Source organism: Hyperolius riggenbachi, chromosome 1 (assembly GCF_040937935.1).
Source record: "Hyperolius riggenbachi isolate aHypRig1 chromosome 1, aHypRig1.pri, whole genome shotgun sequence".
Lineage (NCBI taxonomy): Eukaryota > Metazoa > Chordata > Amphibia > Anura > Hyperoliidae > Hyperolius > Hyperolius riggenbachi.
The window spans coordinates 250,565,626-250,591,860 of record NC_090646.1 but is presented as its reverse complement, the minus strand read 5'-3'; the positions used below and the strand labels follow the sequence as shown (position 1 = coordinate 250,591,860).

At 44.4% G+C, this 26,235-nt stretch overlaps 1 protein-coding gene across 7 annotated transcripts in view; it reads left to right on the top strand.

Annotated features, from left to right (window-relative positions):
- CCSER1 (coiled-coil serine rich protein 1) overlaps window positions 1–26,235 on the top strand; it is a 1,139,724-nt gene that overhangs the window by 1,075,298 nt on the left and 38,191 nt on the right. For all 7 annotated transcript variants that reach the window (XM_068232582.1, XM_068232600.1, XM_068232592.1 and 4 more), the window contains one exon: window positions 20,450–20,539. In XM_068232582.1, coding sequence (XP_068088683.1) covers window positions 20,450–20,539 — 90 coding nt within the window. The remainder of the gene's footprint in view (window positions 1–20,449; window positions 20,540–26,235) is intronic.

Here is a 26,235-nt window from a genome sequence, read left to right as displayed (position 1 = left end):
AGGGGACAGGAAGTAAAGAGAAGACGGTCAGCTGGGTCGGTCATTGGCCAATCAAATGCCGCTATTGACGTGCTCCCGACCTGCCGGTGATCGAGAGAAATTTTCAGCCAGGACAGATCGACGGGATCGAACAATTTTCGTATGCAAATTGGTCGATCGGTCAGTGTTTGCGTTATCAATTTAACAGAAGATTTGATCATAGTGATCAAATCTGCTGTATAGACCTTTGCAAATCTATCAGTTGATCAAACAAATTGCATGCTTCTCCATGAGTTCTCCTAGACATGACCATCACTAGTTCTTATCAGCACCCAATATATATGTACAAGCATTCAATTTATTAAGCAGATTTTTTAGGTTTCCTTTAACCCAGTTTTATGTCATTATAATCAACCACACAAAGCATTTTACAGGATCCCCCCACCCCACTCCACCCTTTCTGTTATGCAGCTGGCTCCATCGCTTGCTGGCAATGAAGACAGCAGTCAAAAATGTTCTGTCAAAACTACTAGCTGCCAAGAGATGATTTGCAGCTATTTCCAGAGACAAGTTAGCTGGAAGCAACAGTAATGTCAGAAACTCTTTACAGAAGTGAAAGCAACTGGAATTTTTCTAAAGGACTTTTTTTTTCCACTTTGCAATTGATGTTATTATCACGCGGAAATTGCATTTTATTGTACACATTTAAATTAGAAATCATTCTTTCTAACTAAGCTTATCCATTAATATTAGCAATGTGATGGAGAAATAATTTATTTTATGCTAAAAGAACATAAAAAATAACATTTGTGTAAAGCTTTATATACAACTTACCAAGATGATGTACACTAAAATATGAGTAACAGCAGGCAAATTAAAATATGAATCATCATGCCAAGCAAAATTTGACCTAAATAGTTTTTAATGCATATTAAACTGCTTATGATGACTGCCTATAATTGTTTCACAAGTCATTTTATTTATGTGAACTTACAGTCAATAGCCAGAGGTTCGAGATGATTTACAAATCTATTAAAGCTTAGCTGTGAAATGTATATTTTATTTGATGATGTGTTCTTTTTTTCCCAACATTACTTTTGTTAATAAGCAATAACATAATTTATATGAATGCAATTTGCTCTGTTTTTTTATTATGTTGTATTTTTTTTCTGTAAGACTGGCTTGAGAAAGTTTAATAATTTGTAGCTGATGTTATAATTTACATACAGTAAGTCAAGATAAAGCCCTCACTCTCTACCTTTTATATTGTATTGCAAGGATGTTATCTAGTTACTGCAAAATGGAAGTTTTAAAATGTCCTGTTTTTGCACTTTTCAATGCATAAAGGATATTTTAAAATTATCAGTAGAGTTGGGCCGAACGGTTCGCCTGCGAACGGTTCCATGCGAACTTCAGTGGTTCGCGTTCGCGTCCCGCAGGCGAACCTTTGCGTAAGTTCGGTTCGCCCCATAATGCACATGGAGGGTCAACTTTGACCCTCTACATCACAGTCAGCAGGCCCAGTGTAGCCAATTAGGCTACACTAGCCCCTGGAGCCCCACCCCCCCTTATATAGGGCAGGCAGCGGCGGCCATTACGGTCACTCGTGTGCTGCCTGCGTTAGTGAGAGTAGGGCGAGCTGCTGCAGACTGTCTCTCAGGGAAAGATTAGTTAGGCTTAACTTGTTCCTGTCTGGCTGCATACCTGTGCTGTGAACCCACCACTGCATACCTGTGCTGTGAACCCACCACTGCATACCACTGCATACCTGTGCTGTGAACCCACCACTGCATACCTGTGCTGTGAACCCACCACTGCATACCTGTTCAGTGAACCCATCACTGCATACCTGTGCTGTGAACCCACCACTGCATACCTGTTCAGTGAACCTGCCACTGCATACCTGTTCTGTTCAGTGGACCCGCCACTGTATACCTGTTCATTGAACCCACCACTGCATACCTGTGCTGTGAACCCACCACTGCATACCTGTTCTGTGAACCCACCACTGCATACCTGTGCTGTGAACCCACCACTGCATACCTGTTCAGTGAACCTGCCACTGCATACCTGTTCTGTTCAGTGGACCCGCCACTGTATACCTGTTCATTGAACCCACCACTGCATACCTGTGCTGTGAACCCACCACTGCATACCTGTTCTGTGAACCCACCACTGCATACCTGTTCAGTGAACCTGCCACTGCATACCTGTTCTGTTCAGTGGACCCGCCACTGTATACCTGTTCATTGAACCCACCACTGCATACCTGTGCTGTGAACCCACCACTGCATACCTGTTCTGTGAACCCACCACTGCATACCTGTTCAGTGAACCTGCCACTGCATACCTGTTCTGTTCAGTGGACCCGCCACTGTATACCTGTTCATTGAACCCACCACTGCATACCTGTGCTGTGAACCCACCACTGCATACCTGTGCTGTGAACCCCCCACTGCATACCTGTTCTGTGAACCCACCACTGCATACCTGTTCAGTGAACCCGCCACTGCATACCTGTTCTGTTCAGTGGACCCGCCACTGTATACCTGTTCAGTGAACCCGCCACTGCATACCTGTTCTGTTCAGTGGACCCGCCACTGTATACCTGTTCAGTGAACCCTCCACTGCATACCTGTTGTGTTCAGTGAACCTGCCACTGCATACCTGTTCTGTGAACCCGCCACTGTATACCTGTTCTGTTTAGTGAACCCGCCACTGTATACCTGTTCTGTTTAGTGAACCCGCCACTGCATACCTGTTCTGTTTAGTGAACCCGCCACTGCATACCTGTTCTGTTCAGTGGACCCGCCACTGTATACCTGTTCAGTGAACCCGCCACTGCATAGCTGTTGTGTTCAGTGAACCAGCCACTGCATACCTGTTCTGTGAACCCGCCACTGTATACCTGTTCTGTTTAGTGAACCCGCCACTGTATACCTGTTCTGTTTAGTGAACCCGCCACTGCATACCTGTTCTGTTCAGTGGACCCGCCACTGTATACCTGTTCAGTGAACCCGCCACTGCATACCTGTTCTGTTCAGTGGACCCGCCACTGTATACCTGTTCAGTGAACCCGCCACTGCATACCTCTTGTGTTCAGTGAACCTGCCACTGCATACCTGTTCTGTGAACCCGCCACTGTATACCTGTTCTGTTTAGTGAACCCGCCACTGTATACCTGTTCTGTTTAGTGAACCCGCCACTGCATACCTGGTCTGTTCAGTGGACCCGCCACTGTATACCTGTTCTGTTTAGTAAACCCGCCACTGTATACCTGTTCTGTTTAGTGAACCCGCCACTGCATACCTGTTCTGTTCAGTGGACCCGCCACTGTATACCTGTTCAGTGAACCCACCACTGCATACCTGTTGTGTTCAGTGAACCAGCCACTGCATACCTGTTCTGTGAACCCGCCACTGTATACCTGTTCTGTTTAGTGAACCCGCCACTGTATACCTGTTCTGTTTAGTGAACCCGCCACTGCATACCTGTTCTGTTCAGTGGACCCGCCACTGTATACCTGTTCAGTGAACCCGCCACTGCATACCTGTTGTGTTCAGTGAACCTGCCACTGCATACCTGTTCTGTGAACCCGCCACTGTATACCTGTTCTGTTTAGTGAACCCGCCACTGCATACCTGTTCTGTTTAGTGAACCCGCCACTGCATACCTGTTCTGTTCAGTGAACCCGTCACTGTATACCTGTTCAGTGAACCCACCACTGCATACCTGTGCTGTGAACCCACCACTGCATACCTGTTCAGTGAACCCGCCACTGCATACCTGTTCTGTTCAGTGGACCCGCCACTGTATACCTGTTCAGTGAACCCACCACTGCATACCTGTTCTGTTCAGTGGACCCGCCACTGTATACCTGTTCAGTGAACCCGCCACTGCATACCTGTTGTGTTCAGTGAACCTGCCACTGCATACCTGTTCTGTGAACCCGCCACTGTATACCTGTTCTGTTTAGTGAACTCGCCACTGTATACCTGTTCTGTTTAGTGAACCCGCCACTGCATACCTGTTCTGTTCAGTGGACCCGCCACTGTATACCTGTTCAGTGAACCCGCCACTGCATACCTGTTGTGTTCAGTGAACCTGCCACTGCATACCTGTTCTGTGAACCCGCCACTGTATACCTGTTCTGTTTAGTGAACCCGCCACTGCATACCTGTTCTGTTTAGTGAACCCGCCACTGCATACCTGTTCTGTTCAGTGAACCCGTCACTGTATACCTGTTCAGTGAACCCGCCACTGCATACCTGTTGTGTTCAGTGAACCTGCCACTGCATACCTGTTCTGTGAACCCGCCACTGTATACCTGTTCTGTTCAGTGAACCCACCGCATCAGTGCGCATACCTGTGCAGTTAAGTGAACCCACCTACCTACGTGAGTGCACGCAGTGTGATATACCACTCCGTGCATACCCGATATGGACAAAACAGGTAGAGGAAGAGGTAGTGCCAGAGCCAGAGGAAGGCCACCCGGCAGGTCTGCGCGAGGTCATGTAAATGTAATTTCGTGTGGACCTGGCCCACAGTACAGTGCTCGGAAGAAGGCACGTTCATCACCTCCCAAGATTGTCAGGACGTGGTTGAGTATTTAGCGACACAGAACACCTCATCTTGCTCAGCCACCAGCGCTACTACTAGCACCACTTCCGCTGCATTTGACACTTCGCAAGAATTATTTAGTGGTGAAATCACTGATGCACAGCCATTGTTGTTACAGCCAGATGAATTTTCACCAGCTAATATGTCTGAGTTACGCGGCAACACTATGGATGTAACGTGTCAGGAGGATGAAGGACCTACTGATGGTGCAAGTTTGGATTTGTCTGAGGCAAGCGAAGCTGGGCAGGATGACTACAATGATGACGGTAATAGGGATCCTCTGTATGTTCCCAATAGAGGAGATGAAGAGGGGGACAGTTCAGAGGGGGAGTCAGAGAGTAGTAGGAGGAGAGAAGTTGCTGAAAGAAGCTGGGGCAGCTCTTCGTCAGAAACAGCTGGTGGCAGAGTCCGGCACCATGTATCGCCACCTATGTACAGCCAGCCAACTTGCCCTTCAGCATCAGCTGCTGAGGTCCCCATAGTGCCCACATCCCAGGGTAGCTCAGCGGTGTGGACATTTTTTAATGTGTGTGCCTCAGATCGGACCAAAGCCATCTGTTCGCTCTGCCAACAAAAATTGAGCCGTGGAAAGGCCAACACTCACGTAGGGACAAGTGCCTTACGAAGGCACCTGGAGAAAAGGCACAAACAGCAATGGGATGGCCACCTGAGCAAAAGCAGCAGCAGCACACAAAAGCAAAGCCACCCTCCTTCTCCTCTTCCTCCTCCATCAGGTGCATTATCTGCTTCTGCCGCTTTCTCCCTTCCACCTTCACAGGCACCCTCCTCCACTCCGCCTCTGCCCTTGAGCGCTTCCTGCTCCTCTGCCCACAGCAGCAGTCAGGTGTCCGTGAAGGAAATGTTTGAGCGGAAGAAGCCAATTTCGGCCAGTCACCCCCTTGCCCGGCGTCTGACAGCTGGCGTGGCGGAACTGTTAGCTCGGCAGCTGTTACCATACCGGCTGGTGGACTCTGAGGCCTTCTGTAAATTTGTGGCCATCGGAACACCGCAGTGGAAGATGCCAGGCCGCACTTATTTTTCGAGAAAGGCCATACCCCAACTGCACCATGAAGTTGAGAGGCAAGTGGTGTCATCTCTTGCGAAGAGCGTTGGGTCAAGGGTACACCTGACCACGGATGCCTGGTCTGCCAAGCACGGGCAGGGCCGCTACATTACCTACACAGCCCATTGGGTGAACCTGGTGGTGAACAATGGCAAGCAGGGCGCAGCGGACCAAATTGTGACACCTCCACGGCTTGCAGGCAGGCCTCCTGCCACCTCCTCTCCTCCTGCTACATGCTCTTCGCTGTCCTCCTCCTCCTTGGCTGAGTGGCAGTTCTCCTCTCCAGCTACACAGCCCCAGCTCCGCAGGGCCTATGCTGCATGCCAGGTAAGACGGTGTCACGCCATCTTAGACATGTCTTGTCTCAAAGCGGAGAGTCACACTGGAGCAGCTCTCCTGGCTGCTCTTAAGAAACAGGTGGATGAGTGGCTGACCCCGCACCACCTGGAGATAGGCAACGTGGTGTGCGACAATGGCAGCAATCTGCTTGCCGCTTTGCATATGGGGAAGCTGACACACATACCCTGCATGGCACATGTCATGAATCTAGTGGTTCAAAGATTTGTGGCAAAGTACCCTGGCTTAGCGAATGTCCTGAAGCAGGCCAGGAAGTTCTGTGGGCATTTGAGGCGGTCTTACACAGCCATGGCACGCTTTGCGGAAATTCAGCGCAAAAACAACATGCCGGTGAGACGCCTCATTTGCGATAGCCCGACTCGCTGGAACTCGACCCTGCTCATGTTCTCCCGCCTGCTAGAACAGAAGAAAGCCGTGACCCACTAACTCTACAACTACAGTAGAATGAAACAGTCTGGGAAGATGGGGATGTTCTGGCCCGACAACTGGACACTGATGGAAAATGCATGCAGGCTCATGCGGCCGTTTGAGGAGGTGACCAACCTGGTGAGCCGCAGTAAGGGCACCATCAGCGACTTAATTCCCTACGCTTACTTCTTGGAGCGTGCTGTGCGTAGAGTGGCGGATGAAGCTGTGAATGAGCGTGACCAGGAACCGTTACGGCAGGAACAGGCATGGGACCAATTTTCATCAGACCCAGCTGTTTCCTCAACACCTGCGGCAGCACAGAGGGGGGAGGAGGAGGAAGAAGAGAAGTCGTGTGCAGAAGACGAGTCAGACTCAGAGGATGATGAGCAAGGTGTTTCTTTGGGGGAGGAGGAGGAGGAGGAGGAGGGGACAGCGGCAGGAGAACAACCTCAGCAGGCATCGCAAGGGGCTTGTGCTGCTCAACCTTCCCGTGGTATTGTTCGCGGCTGGGGGGAGGAGGTTGACTTACCTGACGTCACTGAGGAAGAGCAAGAGGAGATGGAGGGTACTGGATCCGACTTTGTGCAGATGTCGTCTTTTATGCTGTCCTGCCTGTTGAGGGACCCCCGTATAAAAAACCTCAAGGGGAATGAGCTGTACTGGGTGGCCACACTACTAGACCCTCGGTACAGGCACAAAGTGGCGGACCTGTTACCAACTCACCGGAAGGTGGAAAGGATGCAGCACATGCAGAACCAGCTGTCAACTATGCTTTACAATGCCTTTAAGGGTGATGTGACAGCACAACGCCAGCAAGGTACCACTGCCACTAATCCTCCTCCCGTGTCCACGCAGTCAAAGACAGGACGCTCCAGCGATCTCATGGTGATGTCGGACATGCGGACGTTCTTTAGTCCAACGCCTCGCCGTAGCCCTTCCGGATCCACCCTCCACCAACGCCTGGAATGGCAGGTAGCCGACTACCTGGCCTTAAGTGTGGATGTAGACACTGCTGTGAACAGCGATGAGGAACCCTTTAACTACTGGGTGCGCAGGCTTGACCTGTGGCCAGAGCTGTCCCAATTTGCCATCCAACTTCTCTCCTGCCCTGCCGCAAGCGTCCTGTCAGAAAGGACCTTCAGCGCAGCTGGAGGCATTGTCACAGAGAAGAGAAGTCGCCTAAGTCACAAAAGTGTTAAGTACCTCACCTTTATCAAAATGAATGAGGCATGGATCCCGGAGGGCTGCTGCCCGCCCCAAGACTAAGTCAGTCCCCGCACACACAGCATCTCTGCCTGCACGCCGTGTGACTGGCTGCCTGGCCTGTCCCAAGAAGACTAAGTCGCTCCCAGTCCCTCCACACAGCATGTCTGCCTGCAGGCCGCTTGACTACCTTCTCCGCCACCACCAACAGGGTCCGGGACTCCAGGCGGATTGCTGAATTTTTTAGGCCGCTGCTAGCAGCGGCCGCTGTAATAATTTTTCTGGTGCGTGTACATGACTGCCTAATTTTTCTGGCTGCACTGCGGGCAGCTGCAACAACAAAAGAAAAGGCATGTACATGCGCCCATTCCCCTTCGTGATCATTACCTTGCCGTGGTGAAGGGGCTTGCGTATCACAATGAAGCAATGACCGGCGCCTAGATGAGTGTCTCGGGGGGCACACCCACGATAATAAGGTCGTTGCCTCATTGCGGTCAGACCAAATTTGATCAGCTGGACAGTCACTGTTCTGTCATTCAGCTACATCAGCCAGGCGACCATATGGGCTGTAAAGCCACCAAAGCCTGCACTCTCGCCATGGTGCGCACCAGTCCAGCACGGCCGTCACTACACAAACAGCTGTTTGCGGTGCGTTACACGGTGAGTTTGGTGTGTCAGTGTGAAGCAGTACCTTAATTACACTACCTGATTGATGTATACACATGTGAGATGTTTGAAAGCACTTTAGGCCTGTCATTTAGCATTCAATGTGATTTCTGCCCTTAAAACGCTGCTTTGCGTCAAATCCAGATTTTTCCCGGGGACTTTTGGCATGTATCCCACTCCGCCATGCCCCCCTCCTGGTGTTAGACCCCTTGAAACATCTTTTCCATCACTTTTGTGGCCAGCATAATTATTTTTTTTTTCAAAGTTCGCATCCCCATTGAAGTCTATTGCGGTTCGCGAACTTTAACGCGAACCGAACCTTCCGCGGAAGTTCGCGAACCAGGTTCGCGAACCTAAAATCGGAGGTTCGGCCCAACTCTAATTATCAGTCTTGCTGTAGGGAAGATTGGAGTGCACCGGCGGTTGCTTTTTGCTGCCAATGGGTGGGCAGGAAGTGTTTAACTAACAAAGTTTGAAAACAGTATTTATTTTAAGTGTCTTTTCATAATCTGTTATGAACAGGCATTTTTAAAAATCCGAATCTCCATATTTACATTTGAATACTTTGGCACACATGTTTTCACTGTTTATTCATAATACCCACCTTTTGAAAATCCACGGCCTGCAATTTGTGTCTGTTTGAAAGGAAGCAAATCAGCTGCCCCAGGTAATAACAACAACAAGTACCCATTAAACGGTCACATGCGCAAGTAACTTGTCAGAATTACATACAAAACTAAATAAGTGAAGAAATAAAAACTTTGTAAGATAACAGGTATCGGCAAAGTAAGAAGTTGTGAATAAGGGCGATGCCACCAGATTTTGTCTTTCTTTACAAGATGTGAAATATTTTTAAGTTCACCAATAAATAATATTATCCTGATTCACAAACACTGGTCCACATGACAGCCCGGGGGCCTCAGGTCTCTCTCACTCGCTGGGGCCCCCAAACCACCATGCGAAGTGTGGGCAAGCCCTGGACCTCTCACCTCCAGGGAACTCACCCCACCACCTCTAAACTGAATGCCAACTGCAACAAACACAATTGCTAACTTCCAGCTAGAGCAATGTCCGGCCTCTATCTGGCCAGCAGATGCCAGTCAGCCAATCAGGTGTACTGTCATACACCCTTTGCCTGCTGTACCAAATCTAGCAGGAATTACATAAATTAGCATTCAGGTGGGAGGCTTCGGTTGGATGCAATCGTGAATTGCATCGTTTACAGGGACGCCCCGTGTAGGCACATCTCCCACACGGTCCCCTCCCTAACCACTCACCTGTCAACCGCATCCTAGAAGCTGCAAAAAAGAAATTTAAAATCACAAACACTGGTCCACATGACAGCCCGGGGGCCCCAGGTCTCAACTTCCAGCTAGAGCAATGTCCTGCCTCTATCTGGCCAGCAGATGCCAGTCAGACAATCAGGTGTACTGTCATACACCCTTTGCCTGCTTATGCTTGTTCAGGGTCTATGGCTAAACATATTGGAGGCAGAGGATCAAAAGGATAGTCAGGCAATTGGTATTGCTTAAAAGGAAAAAAAGATGGCAGCCTCCATATCCCATTGCAGGTTACTTCCAGACTCACACAGAGCTAAAGTCAAGTGCACAGAGCTATGTACGGCAATCCAATAACACGTCAAATATCTGTTCTAAGAAGGCGACACTTAACTGGTACAGCAATTTATAGGTTATATGTACAATGCAGCACACAGTCTTCTTTATAGATCAGCACACAGTTCTGTGAGTCTTTTAGCATGAGTGTTGCAGGTCAACATCAGTTGCTACTAAAAAACCTCAATAAATAGTTAATCAATAAAAGCCACATATTTGCAGTTGCCATGCAGAAATATCAGAAAAATCAAGTATCAAGAGTGCTGGAATTCAAGTATTTGTAGACAACAATAGGCATAACTATAACATGTGTGTATAATAATGATAACATGGAAAAATTACCCATGGACCCATTTGCAATTCACTTTTCTTCTAGGGCATCATTATTAAACTTATGTTTTTAAATAACTTTTTAGCACTTTGCAATTATGTTGAATATTTTCTCACTTACTGGTGATGTAAAAGTTTTTGCTTATTGACAAGGTATGAAAATATCACCTAGGAGAAAACTAAGGAGGAAAGGTGAATTCCATATGAGCCAAGGACTCTTATACTCATACTCATACTTTTTCTCCCAATTTTTTCCTATGAGATAATTTTTCATCTTTTGTTTAGAATACATTTTCTGCACTCTTCAGTTGAAAAAGTACCAAAAAAGTAGGTGAAAAAGTACTGCCAAAATCATTCTGAGTATTTTCTTGTTTGCTGGTGGCTTAAAAGGCATTTTATTGATAAGATGTTAAAGTATCACCTCGGAGAAAACTTAGGAGAAAAAGTGAATTGGATTGGGCCATTATGTTTTTACCAGCACAACTTTGACAGCTGCTAAAAACCATTAGTGTAAGCACTTGGAATTAAAGCACTGATTTAGAAAGGGATTATAATTACTGCACATTATCTTTTCATTTTATCTAAAAACAAATAATAATAATAATTAGTCACAACTGGTCTTATGCAATAATTAAGTTAGTTATCACATTTTTGTATAAATATATGAGTTTTGGTCCCCCAGATTTGTATTATAGTTTCCAGATTCCCCTGCAAGTTCTCTGTTTTGCAAAACAAGGCATTATGAGATGGTCCACCGAATTCCCCATGAATATCTATTTTGTTTGGTTCTTACTGAATTAAACAGTGTCGGGCTGGGAGAGCTGAGGAAATCCACTTGCTGGCCAAGCAGCAGTAATCAGGTGTTGCTGCTCACAGTGAAGACTTGCTGCAGGTTTCTATTGGGAGTGATAACACAGGGTTACTGCTGCTTGGCCAGCAGGTGGATTTCCTCAGTTTTTCCACCTCCCAGTCCGACACTGGAATTAAACCATTAAACCAATTTTTGTGTCAAATTTAAGTTTAACCCAAATTGTAATAGAAACACTACCTTTTGAAATGACAGATAAGTTAGTTATGTATCATTTATCAATCTTTCACAAGTGTAACTAGAGCTGGTAGGAGCTGTTTGCCAGTGAACGATTCCCAGTGAATGGTGGCTGCTTGCACTTTCATGAGCAATGCAAACTAAATGGTCTGTTTTCCCATAGTGCCATTTTTTACCCTTCACCCTGAAGTCATGTGGGGCAGGACGGTTAATCCGACCTGATCACCTCTTGGGCCAGGATCCCGATGGCCATTTTCACTCTGCCTGTAATCAGTGTAGGGCTGCTGCTGCAGATACAGGGAGAGTGATAGATAGGCTGTTTAGTGTATTGTGCTGTGTAGCTTCTTCCTAGGTGCTCTGCTACTTGAGGTCCACACCTAGGGTCTCCCAATAGTCCTTTTGAGGACTCTAACTGATCACAATATTTCTTTGAAGGACTGACATTGACCCTATTGTACTGACTTCTTGTTGTTGCTTTTTGTGGTGTAGTGTGTGGCTATGTAACTGCACAAAAGTTATTCATTGACATTTGGGACATGACGCGTGCTGCTGTGTTACCTGTACACAGCGTCACACTAAAACCTGTGTGATTGACCTTACCGCATGTTATCGGTGGTGATATCAGTGTGTCAAAAAATAATTAGATTTTTGACAATACCCCTTTGCTGCTGTGGTCACTGTCTGCTGATCAAGGTTGTGCAGTGTTACCGTGTCATATTATATCCGTGTAACAGTACTGTGTTTGGTGATCTCAGAAAAAAAAATAATTAAGTGTCACAGAAATTGGTGACAATATCCCCTGCAGTGAGTGCTGCCTTCTGCTGTGGGATCAATATGTAGTGTCACAGTTTGACATCAACATCCATATCATCATATTGTTCAGTGATCTCCGTGTGTCACTGAAAAAAAAAAATATATAAGTGTTACAGAAATTGTTGACAATATCCCCTATGCTGCAGTGGTCGCTGTTTGCTGCTGTGTTATCAATGTGTAGTGTTGCAGTTTCACATCAACAACCATGACGGTATTGTTCAGTCATCTCAGAGTGTCACAAAAAAAAATGTCATTGAAATTGATGACAATATCCCCTTTGCTGCAGTGGTCACTGCCTGCTGCTGCGTAGTGTTACAGTTCCAAAACAAAAACCATTTGACCATATTGTTTTGTGATCTCAGTGTGTTACAAAAATAAATAAGTCTCAGAAATTGGTGACAATATCCCCTTTACTGCAGTGGTCGCTGCCTGCTGCTATGTGGTTAATGTGTAGTGTTACAGTTTTACACAACATTCGGTTAACCAAACTGTTCAGTGATCTCAGTGTGTCACCAAAAACAAATAAATAAATAATTGTCTCAGAAATTGCTGACAATATCCCCTTTGCTGCAGTAGTCACTGCCTTATGTGTGTTCAGCGTGTAGTGTTACATTGTCACATCAACAACCATTTGACCGTGTTGTTTAGTGATCTCGGTGTGTCACAAATATAAATAAATAAGTGTCACAGAAATTAGTGACAATATCCCAGTATTTTACTGTTGGAATAAAGTAGTAGAATATTGGTAATTTTACCAATATTCTACTAGCAGCAATATCCAGGCGCCTTTGTTACATGTATGCTTGCATGGGCCTAAATTGCAATTCCACCCTGGTGTAAATTGAGAATACTGTTTAGGACGTAAGTGGTTGTAAACAATTGGCAATTGTACTAGACGTGCTATTAGTAGGCAAAAAAATGTTTTGATTTCACAAAAAAATTCTGTTTAAAGTTATTGTCAAAATCTGCAAAAATAGAGAAACGTGAAAAGAGTTAAGTTCTGTCATAGAATCATGTATTTTAAAAAAAATGGAAGTATATATGTCACTTTTTTGTTAAATATAACAATTTCTTTTTGGTCAGGACCTCTGGGCACATTTTGATTGCCATCTATATTTTTGGCAATCAATTCCACCTGTCTGTTTGGCCTTTAAAGCCTTTCCCCAGCCTACCACTGCTAATATAACAAATGCTCGTTTGAATGCTAAATTTTGTCACATTGCAAGAGATACTACAATACTGTCAAAAAATATGACATTACCAAAAGATTCCTTTTGTTCTTAAAATGTAAAAATGACATTTTAACACAAAACTGAATGTTGATTTTTTTTTCCCCCTCTTTCTCAAACTGCACCAAAAGAAACTTAAAAAATACGATTACATGTCATATGCACTGCAGAGGTTGTACATATCCCTGTATACAAGTACAATGTTATACCTTCTTATCAAAAAAGGTAAAGCAAATGTAATAAGCTAACTTAGCAGATATAAAATTCAATGCATACAAGTTGGTCTGTCCAAAATAATGAAAAGGAGTTGTAGATTTTTTGACAACTGGGTTTTTGGAGATGTTCTATTTCAGTGCAGCTTTAGTTTTAGAATGATGGTAGACTGTAGAAAATTCCTAAATGTTGGCACTTGTGAGACTCTGAGCGGAAACAGAAAAGTAATTAGGGACAGACTCACAAAACAACAGCAAAATTTACATGTGCACACAGAGCGTATAAATTTCACTGGCATTTATGCAAATTACTAACAAGCATTGAGCGAGTAGCACAAAGCGTGTTATTTACAAAATGTGCACGCTACTTGTATAGCATATACAGTTATGATATTTTCTCAATGCCTATTAGATAGTTTGCATAAGTGCCAGTAAGGTGTATGTGCGCTGTGTGTGTGTGCATACATCTTGGTGTTGTTGTGAATATGCCCCTTTAGTTTCCTCTACCAGCATTTAAGTAACAGATAATAATTTGAGCAACTTACCTACTTGGTTTTGCTAAGGTTAAGTATTAGGGCTTTGGTGCACAGAAGCATTTTATGCAAACAAACAAAAGCAATCATAAGGAATCAATGTAATACATTTTATCAAGCGGAACAGGCTTGTGATTGTAAAGGCTGTTACTTCAGATATAACTAATACAGCACTGTTTCAGTTAGCACTGGGGCAACATTACATTTGTTGCTAGAAAAATGCATTTCGGCAGTTCTTTGCTACTGATTGTGTTTTCATTAAGATTTTATTTTCACTGTGTGTAGTCAAGCATTTGACAGGATTCAGTTTTGAGTATTAAAGGACAACTATCGCAAACAAATGTACATTTTAAAATATATACATGTAAATATAAACTTCTCATAGAGTGAGATGCATTATATATGACTTTTTCCTATGTCAATAAGCCGAGGTACCCACTTTTCCCTTAGAAACCAGGAAAAAGTGATTAACTTGGGTATAAGCCCCCTCCCAAGTAGCCATATCTGCTCCCCATAGCCAGATGTGCACCAAGGAAGATACAGCTGTGTCTCAAGATACCACTAGATGGTGTCATAGATATGAGACACAGCAATTGCTACACAGGAAGAATCCCTAATCATTGCACCACTGACACGTTGCTTGCCCATTCCGCTCCACAAGTCAGGGGACACATGTAGTCTTGAACAGCGCACTCTGAACACCATGTTGAAGGGGATGGAGAGCCACGAACACAGCAGGGAGGCTGTTGGCAAGAGCAGGGTCATTAGTGCACAATCCTTACACTCCTCTGCCAGTAACAAAACCTGCTCCACAATCTGTTCTGCTCCACAGACTCATATATAAGCCAAAGGAGTAACATTTCAGCACTTTTTTATGCCCAAAAAATTAGGCTTATATGTGAGTATATAAGGTCATTGGTGAGAGGAATACCTCTACACCCTTGCAGGTTCTGGAGCAGTGCTCAATCAGAATAGCATGTTCCACAATACAGTATATGAATAGAAATTTTTTTTTGCACGTGTCCTATTAACACCTTCTTTATTGATGGACGTGCCCTAAAATCACAGGTTTTACAGAGCTGACATGTTTCGGACACTCTAGTCCTTAATCATAACTAACATTTCATGGCAGCCAGAATGAATAAATAGATGGATCTAGGATGAGGAACATCCCTTGTCCAGCCCCTGTAGGACAGGCAGCAAATCCAACATCCATTAGAATATTTAAATATATGGAAAAAAGAAGACATTTTAATAGTCAGACACTGATTATGAAAATGTCTTTCTTATATTGGTGTTTCCCCTACTTTTAGAGGTAAGCCATTTTTTATTTATTACATCCATGGTTATTTTTTGGTGCACCTTCTCCCTGCCAGAGAAAAAAAATATCTTTTGTTAGCCTATTCTGTAAATTAAATTTTACAGCTAAAATTTTTTAAATAATCTGAATGTTTTGCTACATTCCTTTACATATGATGATAAGTGTCTACTCATCAGTAACTACAGTATCATTCAGATCCCTTTCTTGTACAAGAGTTGGTTAACTATTTTTTTCTTAAAGAGACTCTGTAACAAAATTTTCAGCCTTAGTTCTTCTATCCTATAAGTTCCTTTGCCTGTTCTAATGTGCTCTGGCTTACTGCAGCTTTTCCTAATTGCACAGTGGCTGTGTTATCTCTGTTATATGATCTAATCTGTTTTCTTCTGTCGGCACAGTCGGGCTAAGGCTGGAATGTGTGGAATGTGCAGGGCTGCTTGTGATTGGTAGAAGCTATACACACCCCCTCCAGGTCCCCTGCAGGCTCTGTATGACTCACACACTCTGCTTATGTTAGCCTATCACAAGCTGGTTAGTTTGTTTGTAAACACTGCCTACAACTGGCAATTACAAGCCAGATTTGCAGCAGAGAGTGGCAGAAACAGCACAGAGGGGCCCAGGAGAACATAATCATAAGAATGGTATGCTTTTTGCTGTAAAAAATTTAGAGTACAGATTCTCTTTAAAAAAAGGGCACATTGAAATAGAATTCTAGATTTGTATTTATGTGTGGACACCTTATTAAAGGTAATTTTCATGCCTGATGTACTATTTATGTCTAACTATAACAGCATGGTAATTTGTATCCTAGATGTGATAAATTATGGTTTGTGGTCGTCTTAATCTGGATAGGCAAGAAAGCAACGTACTTATATTATAGAAATAACTGAATATTTATGTGTTGTGAAATAAGCCAAAGTGCTGTGAGTGATAGACAAAACATTTCAATATCTTTGACATGTTTTTCAACTTTAATAGAGGCTTTAATGGTGTATAAATGTCAAGATCACGATTGCAGCTAATGGTTCCAGACTGTACATTTTTCAATAGAAACTAGGAATAGCTTTATTTATGACAGCAGTACTAAATATATGAAGCATGTATGTTGTTAGATATTACTTTACTATCTAAACTGACCCAACTTATCTGATTGGTAATGTAACCCTAATAACCTGTTCATGAGTGATCCCGTAATGATCCCAACTAACACTTACAAGTGCTGGAAAGATAACAGGATTCAAGAAGGATGCAACATGCTAGAATTATTTGAGGTTATCACATTATGTTGAGCTTCACTTTTTTGCCATAATGTGATCTATTGTATACCCATTTAGACCCAATTCGACTGCATGTTAACAGAATACACAACTTTTTTTGGTGTTTGGGCTTGGGCCCGGTGCGGACTATTCACAGCCCCCCCCCCCCCCCCCCCCGATTTTTGATCAATTTCAGCATGGAATCTCTTGGGAATAGGCCAAGCTTGCCACATTCTCCACCTCGCCGCTGTGTGTATGTATGTGTGTGTAATGTAAAAATGTGCTGTAATTTACTTTTATATATTGCCTGTCCTGTGCCGTGGTGGCCGTTCATCTTCCGCTTCTCTTTGATTATCCACATACATGCTACCGGCGTTGTATTTGTGTGACGTTGTGCCGGCATGCTATGCACCAGCAGCATGTATGCTGGTAATTGAAGAGAGGCGGAAGATGGACGGCCACCGCGACACAGGACAGGTAATGTATAAACGCACATTACAGCATATTTACACATTATATACACACACATTACGGGAACAGCGCTGGGGTTTTCGTCACCCGTCTCGATATCGCTCGCCGTTACCGTCGCACACCCTATCAAGCAAGTTCACCCTACATCTTGCAGCATGTCTGACTGACTAATGCGGCCAATTTCGCGTACGTTAAAAAGGGGCGCTGGGAAAAAAGGGCGCGGGGTTTTAAACGATAAACATGGATAAGGTTTAAAAATATAATGTACTATATTTCGTTTAAATATTAGTTTTTATAAAGTTATAAATCATGAAATAACGTTCATGAAATCGGCAATTGTGAAAACGTTAATCTTCCGTTTAAAAAGTGAAATGTATAATAACATTTAAAAAAAATTAATAAGTAACCCTCCCTGTACCTACCCCTAACCCCTAGACCCCCGTATTGGTGCCTAAACCTAAGACCCCCCCTGGTAGTGCCTAAACCTAAGACCCCCCTGGTGGTGCCTAAACCTAAGACCCCCCTGGTGGTGCCTAAACCTAAGACCCCCCTGATGGTGCCTAAACCTAAGACCCCCCTGGTGGTGCCTAAACCTAAGACCCTCCTTAGTGATCATTGTATTGTGTGTAGAATAATGTTTTAGAAACAGTAAGGGATAAAATATATTACAATTTACGTTACGTACTGATCGCTTTATTTTGTGAATAATGATGTTTTACAAACAGTAAGGGATAACATTTAAAATAATGTTTTATTGAAATAGGAAACGTAAATCATCACAAGCAGTTATAAAACATTAAAAATCTTCGGGCGCCCTTGGAAAACGTTATTATTCTCGGGCGCCCTTTTTTCCCGTTCGGCGCCCAGTAAACAATATTTATTATGGGAGTGAATGGCGGCGCCCGATTTGTCCACTAGCCTCCTGCGCCCTTTTTTACTGTTACCGCCAATTTCAGCCCAAAATTGGTTGCATTGTCGGTCGGGCATGCTCTTGGTGGCAACGATTTTCATTGGCTTTAGATTGTAATTGGATGGTCTATCAGCCGCCAAATTGCCTGATGTATGGCCCCCTTGAGAGTAAATGTATTGCACTGACAAATACATGAAATAAAAGATCATTCATGTTCTATGAGCTAATATACAATGGAAGCAATTACTGTTGATATGAAAATAATCTGTCCCATTGAGAAAAAGAAGGTGTCTGTGCTAAGCAAAGTGTAAATGAAAAGAAGAGGGGGAGAAGGCAGACAGCGGCCAGAAAGTGCAGAGAGTGGAATAATAAAGATAAGATCACAAAGGACAGGACCTTTCATTTGAACCGAGCTGCAGAGTACACAGGAATCTGTGTGGACTGGGGTGTGGAAGATCGCCTGTCACAAACACGCTGCTCTCTCCTGCAGCTGCTGCTGGTCTTTATTCTGGACGGGGATTGTGTGGGCGGGCTCTCAGCTGGTCCTCTGTTTCATTGGTTGGAGAGAGGCACCAGCATGGTAAAGGGCTTTACTGATTGGAGGGCGGAAAGAGAAGGGAAATGTTACTTCTGCTGTGGCCCAGATCCTCTGCCTGAGTGCCTGTAACTAGAGTGATGCACTCTTGTTATTGCAGGCGGCATTGAGCTTTAGTGCAAGGAGGCATAATAGACAGGTTGGCATTGGCAAGCCTGTCACCCCTGTCATAGTGTCAAGTGACGCTAGTGCCGCCAGGAATGCTCAACTGCACATGTTACCCTTCTGCGCACGCACCATCGTCCTGCTCCCATGGGCAGTAAAGATGAACTGGCACCATCCAATGCTCTTTACAGTTTTCTTCTCAGACTGTCATACAGTACAGCAACTTTTCAGAGCGTAAAGCATGCTCCTTTATCAAGCTATGACAGCCTCACATTAACACATGCAACAGCAGTTTACATACCATACCACACATTTGAATTGACCAATCACTGACTGTGTAACACTGACAGCCTATCCCCAGTCACCATGTACAGGCGGACCTGATGGTGAAAGTGTGGTGGTGACAGACATTTGCAGCAGGTTGGTAACTCATTTCTCATTGGTTCTCACAGACTGTTAACAGTTCCCCATCACGTCCGCCTGTACATGGTGACTGGGGATAGGCTGGCAGTTTTACACTGCCTGTGATTGGTCAATTCAAATGTGTGGTATGGTATTTAAACTGCTGTTGCATGTGTTAATGTGAGGCTGTCATAGCTTGATAAAGGAGCATGCTTTACGATCCGAAAAGTTGCTGTACTGTATGACAGTCTGCAAATAAAACTGTAAAAGAGCATTGGATGGTGTCGGCTTCATCTTTACTTCAGACATTACTCGAGTGGTGATCGAGTTGGCCATGGCACATCCGCCTTATCCATTTGGGGTAGTGCATTTCTACTATTCTACTGCTCCCATGGGCAGTGACATTTTTCACTTGTGCAGAACTACTACACAGGTGCAAAACACTCCAGAGCATGGGAGCACAATGTGCGTACCCTCATGGCTAGTGGAGTGCAACTGGCCAATTTACTAGGGCCTACCATGGCACATTGGAGCTGCTGGGGAGGATGGTGTGGGAGGCCACGGCCTACTTGATTTTTTAAGAAGTACCCGGTATGTATAAATGCTGCTGTATTTACAGCTTCAGGTTTCCTTTAATTTGTTTTGTAATTGGCTAGTAAATAAAAAATAGTGCTGAAAATAAAATCCACTACTTTTATTCTGCACAAACACACACACATGCATATATTTGCATCTAGTGTCTTTTATTAGATTACCATGGGCTCAAAAGTGTTGATTTTACTCATAAATAAACTAAACAGGTGTGCTATTGAAAAGTAGGCAGAGTTGATACTTGGCTGTCACACATCATTTCATGGCTATTATGCAAAGGCTTTAGGTGACGTAAGGTTTTCAGCATCTATTTTCAGCTTTGTTTTATACATTCTGAGATGATCTTCAAAGGTGTGCTGTAACATAGAAAAGAGAGAGCAGTTTTGACACATCTTCTGCTATGAAGACCACTGACTGCTGCAAACTGTGAATTGGTGCAGGTGGGGAGAGAGAGCTGGGCCATGAATATGCAATTGAAATAGTCACCTTTGCTTTCATGATTTCATCATGGTTACCCTGAAGAGTAACAGCTGCCAATGCATAGTCGAGAGGGAACAGAAGTGCAAAGCTAAAGAGAGATACCTATTCTTTTTGTGTTTTCATAATGTGAAAACAAAAGACAAGGAATTCCAGCATGTGGTGTGTGCACAACAGTGTCATTCCAAGCCAGTTCAACACTGATGTCTTCATTGTCCTTTTTGACCTTACCATGTTGTTGTTTTTTTTCCAGAAAGCTGCTCGAACTTTACAGTCATTAACTTTCTCCAAGCAAGATAAATACACACAGACAGAATTTGTAAACCACGAAGTGACTAACAATGTAAGTAAAAAAAAACTGTTTGAGAGAACTGAGTGTCTAGATGACCAACAGGCACAACATTTTTTTATTTTTTTTTATTTTTTTACAATTTGGTTATGGATAGATTATTTCACACCAGCTGCTGTCTTTTAAGTGTGTAATTTAAGAAACTGAAATGTAGATAAAAATGTAATTAGGGAGGGAGTAGTAGAAGAGTCCTTATGGGACTGTGTGCATTTTTTATGTATAAAACTGTAAAAAAAATCAAAGCTAAAATAAGCTATTTAAGACTATTTAACTGAGTATCAAGATGAGCAACAGGTACAACAAGTGTATTTTAACACTGGACAGATTATCAAATATATTGTTTTATACTAGCTGCAATCTTTTACCGTGCAATTTAAAGAATAACTATCAAAGAAACTGTTCTTCTGTAAACCCCACATGTCTAACTTTTAGCCAGCAACACTAGAAAGCTTTTGATACGTTTCTCATCACAACTTGTGTGGAAAATAAAATGCCTCGTTTACTAGCTTTAGCAATTTGTGTTGGCGGCGATGCTAGATGATAGAGCCATACCATGTAGCTAGGTTACACTTCTTTGTCACTATAACACAGAGGAATGATTTACTGTTTGTTTCTTCCTTGCCTGCTTGGATCTGAAAAGAAGGACCTGTACTTTTTCCTTACTTGGATGCTTCCCCCCTCCATTCAGAATGAGATCTCACTGGCTGTAAACTGTTTACTTTAGACTGCAAGGCGGAGAGAGTGAGACACAGGATCGGGCATACAGAGCTGCAGCTGATGTTATTTACACACCTTTGAAGCTATATTTCTGCTTTCTATCTTTCTGAACAGATTCGAGTCACAGTATTACAGCCAGTAAAGATTGTTCCTGTATGTTGGATGTGCTGGGCACAGTCCTCCATAGTAATGCCCACAGTGAAAACTGTTCTCTGTCTTCACATACAAAATGAAAAAAATGAAAAAAGGCCTTTCTATTGCTATTTGCTAGTAATTACTGGAAATATATATGGCATGTAAAGTTTTAGTTAAATTTGATAGTTGTCCTTTATGAAACTTAAATTTAGATAAAAATATAGTTAGCAGGTTGTAGAAATATTAGTACTAATATTTTTATTTATTTATTTGTTTATTTATCTTTTTTATAAAACAATTTCTACTGTTTTGGTTTAGTTTTTTTTTTTCTTTTTTTATCACGTTTGACAAGAAAGTTGTAATGTGTATCCTTGTTTTCATTAACATAATAAGAGGAACTCATTACTAAGGTTTTTTGCTGGATTAAAGATCAGTGTAGAATTTTTCCTGCTTTATAAGAGAATGTCTTAAGTCAGATTTTTTTTATGAATAAGTGCAGGTTATCCTTGTTTCATTTTTAAAAAAGTTTAAATTTTGACTGTGTGTATTACTGTATGGCTCCAAGTGCTTAAATGGAGTTTGCAACTAAACGTTTAGCAAACTTTAGTGAGGATTGATATGAAAGCAAGCATTTATATTTTTGCTAATTAAAAAAAACTAAATAAAGACTGGTTTTGTTGGTTATGTAGGATATAAGCACAGGCTCAACTGTATAATTAATTTTCTTCTTTATTTTACCTAAATACATGACCATAACAATCAGTGTAAAATATCAAAGCCTGGACAAAGCACAACATTTTTGGGAGTGTTAATTACACCAGAGAGAAAATGTGTGCATCAACCAAGTGAACCTGACAAATCTGGCTTTGCAAATTTGGCCTATTGGCTGATCACGAGACATTGCTCATGCAAATATGCATTTGCTTTCGCATGCCAAAATATACAGGAAGCTGGCCTGAAATTGCTGGCCTGAACCAGCAATTTCAGGCCAGCAATTTCAGGCCAGCAATTTCAGGCCAGCAATTTCAGGCCAGCAATTTCAGGCCAGCAATTTCAGGCCAGCTTCAGTTGGTATAGTGGTTAGTGTGCTTGTCCACCATACAGTGAGACCCAGGTTCAAATCCCAGCCAATGTGAGTTGGCTTTTATGCTACAAATCCTTAAAGGGAACCTAAACGGAGAAGGATATGGATTTTTCCTTTTAAAATAATACCAGTTGCCTGAATCGCCTGCTGATCCTGTGTCTCTAATACTTTTAGCCACAGCCCCTGAACAAGCATGCAGATCAGGTGCTCTGACTGAAGTCAGACTGGATTAGCTGCATGCTTGTTTCAGGGTGTGATTCAGCCACTATTGCAGTCACAAAGATCAGCTGGACTGCCAGGCAACTGGTATTGTTTACAGGAAACAGCCATATCACTCTCAGTTAAGGTTCCCTTTAAAGGAGAACTGTAGTGAAAGGTATATGGAGGCTACCATATTGATTTCCTTTTAAGCAATACCAGTTACCTGGCTATCCTGCAGATCCTCTGCCTCCAATACTTTTAGCCCTAGACCCTGAACAAACAACAGTTTGACATTTTTGTAAGATCTGACAAGATTAGCTGCATGCTTGTTTCTGGTGGGATTCACACTACAGTGGCTGGATAGTGTACTGGTTAAGGCCTCTGCCTTTGACATGGGAGACCAGGGTTTGAATCCTGGCTAGGTCAAGTACCTATTCAGTAAGGAGTTCAAGGCAAGACTCCCTAACACTGCAGGGTGGCCTCTTGAGCGTGTCCCTGTGGCTGCAGCTCTTGAGTGCTTTGAGTCTGACAGGAGAAAAGTGCTATACAAATGTTTGGATTATTATTATTATTATTACTGCAGCCAAATAGATCAGCAGGGCTGCCAGGCAACTGGTATAGCTTAAAAGGAAATCAATATGGCAGCCTCCATATACCTCTCACTACAGTTCTCCTTTAAGCAACCTAATGGTTCTATTGCATTGAGCATTAATGGTACATTTTCGGCTAGCTTCACTTACTACTGTAGTGGTACAGTGCTTAGGGTGACGTGTCCACTACACAGTGAGATCTGGGTTCGATTCCCAGCTATGGTATGATGTATACTGGCTTTTAAAGTAGTATAATTCCCTGCCAGAAGAGACCCTCCTCCCTCCGGTAGGAGGGAGGAGGGAATAGGTTGAAGGGGAGGAGGGAGGAGGGAGGTGGGAGGAATTAAAACTCTCTAGCAGAGTGTGTACCAGCTGTCCCATAATTAGTGTAGGCAGACAACTGAGTCAAATGGTATAAAGGACCTAGCTTGAAGGGAGGGTGGGCGGGTCCTCAAGCAGTGTGTTTGACCATAACATGGCTGCTGACAGTGAAATGGAGGGTAAAAATTTTGTTTTTTGATGCGAACTGGGCGAAGCGAACTTCCACAAACGTTCGCCTGCGGGTGGCGAACGCGAACCACCGAAGTTCGCCGGGAACCGTTCGCCGGCGAACCGTTCAGCCCAACTCTAGTGTGGACCAGGGCCAGCCCTGAGCTCTAAAGCTTGGGGTGACCCATGCTTCACTCCTTTCTCATGTGGTGCCCCCAAGTTAATGCACATGTAGCAGAACGCAATGGACGTTAAGGTAAGTGCCTGTTTTTAATATTGGGAGGCTGGAGCAGACGGCTCCCCTCGGCGCTGGCCACGCTTGGGGGGGTCGCCTGCACCACCCAACCTCCCCTCCGGGGTGCTGCTGTGGTTCCCAGGCAGTGAGAGTGCCTGGGACCCCGCAGTCCCCCGGTTGTATGGGGGCATTGGGAAGCCTCCCCGTGGCGCTCCTGGATAGTGCTAATGTGGCATGAACTAATTCCTGCAGGGCGACCACTTTGCGGTATTCATTTTTTGACCCTGCATAGTTTGGCGTGCGAAAGCAAATGCATATTTGCATGAGCATTGCCTCATGAATAGCCAATTGAGCCAGATTTGCAGAGCCAGACTTGCTAGGGTTAAAACTTGGTGTTAGAGCACGCATACATTTTCCTCAGGTAAGCATTTTTTGTAGTTGTATCCTTTGGTGGCAGGTGGAAGATGGCTTGCTCTGGTGGTGTGAGCCCTGGAGTGAGTTGTTTGCACCTGTCCCCCCCCCCCCCCCTCTGGAGTGTTGTGTGTGAGCCAGCCCTGAGCTCTAAAGCTTGGGGTGACCCATGCTTCACTCCTTTCTAATGTGGTGCCCCCAAGTTAATGTGCATGTAGCAGAACGCAATGGACGTTAAGGTAAGTGCCTGTTTTTAATATTGGGAGGCCTGGAGCGGACGGCTCCCCTCAGCGCTGGCCACGCTTGGGGGGGTCACCTGTGCCACCCAGCCTCCCCCTCCGGGGTGCTGCTGTGGTTCCCAGGCGGTGAGAGTGCCTGGGACCCTGCAGTCCCCCGGTTGTATGGGGGCATTGGGAAGCCTCCCCGTGGCGCTCCTGGATAGTGCTAATGTGGCATGAAGTAATTCCCGCAGGGCGACCGCTTTGCGGTATTCGTTTTCTGACCCTGCATAGTTTGGCGTGCGAAAGCAAATGCATATTTGCATGAGCATTGCCTCATGAATAGACAATTGAGCCAGATTTGCAGAGCCAGACTTGCTAGGGTTAAAACTTGGTGTTAGAGCACGCACACATTTCCCTCAGGTAAGCATTTTTTGTAGTTGTATCCTTTGGAGGCAGGTGGAAGATGGCTTGCTCTGGTGGTGTGAGCCCTGGAGTGAGTTGTTTGTACCTGTCCTCCCCCCCTCTGGAGTGTTGTGTGTGAGCCAGCCCTGAGCTCTAAAGCTTGGGGTGACCCATGCTTCACTCCTTTCTCATGTGGTGCCTCCAAGTTAATGCGCATGTAGCAGAACGCAATGGACGTTAAGGTACGTGCCTGTTTTTAATATTGGGAGGCTGGAGCGGACGGCTCCCCTCGGCGCTGGCCACGCTTGGGGGGGTCACCTGCGCCACCCAGCCTCCCCCTCCGGGGTGCTGCTGTGGTTCCCAGGCGGTGAGAGTGCCTGGGACCCTGCAGTCCCCCGGTTGTATGGGGGCATTGGGAAGCCTCCCCGTGGTGCTCCTGGATAGTGCTAATGTGGCATGAACTAATTCCTGCAGGGCGACCGCTTTGCGGTATTCGTTTTTTTGACCCTGCATAGTTTGGCGTGCGGAAGCAAATGCATATTTGCATGAGCATTGCCTCATGAATAGACAATAGAGCCAGATTTGCAGAGCCAGACTTGCTAGGGTTAAAACTTGGTGTTAGAGCATGCATACATTTTCCTCAGGTAAGCATTTTTGGGAGTGTCCTCTTCCTTTGGTGCATACCATACATATTAACACTAAATCACACCGATAATCCAAATAGGAAGAGGTGGGCCCACACTTATTTGTAACCCTCCATTGAAGCACAGCTCTGGCTTACTGCACAGGCACAGTATGGCTGACCACATTTGTGCTTGAAGAGGAGCACAGCCCTGTTCAGATTTTCAACAAACCCTTGTCGGAAATCTTTGGGGGGAGAGGGGGGCCGCAAGCGGCAATGTAGAACACCTTGGTAAGCGTCTACAGGATCCAGAGGTTTCCCTTTTCTTAGGTAATCATTTCCTTTTTGACATGAGTTTCCGCTCAGGTAGTGAAGCAAGTGGTTTTGGTACATGGCACTCACTGCCAGGCAGCGAAACCAGGTGCCCCATAGAAGCAATGTTATGCTATGCTATGCTAAGCGCGTAAGAGTCATAACCCCAAATTACACCTTCCTCTGAGTTGAAATGACTCAGAGAGGGGATAGTATTTAACGCCGCCTGAAGTTTAGTGGAAGCAGGGAGAGTCATTCAGCTCTCCCGACG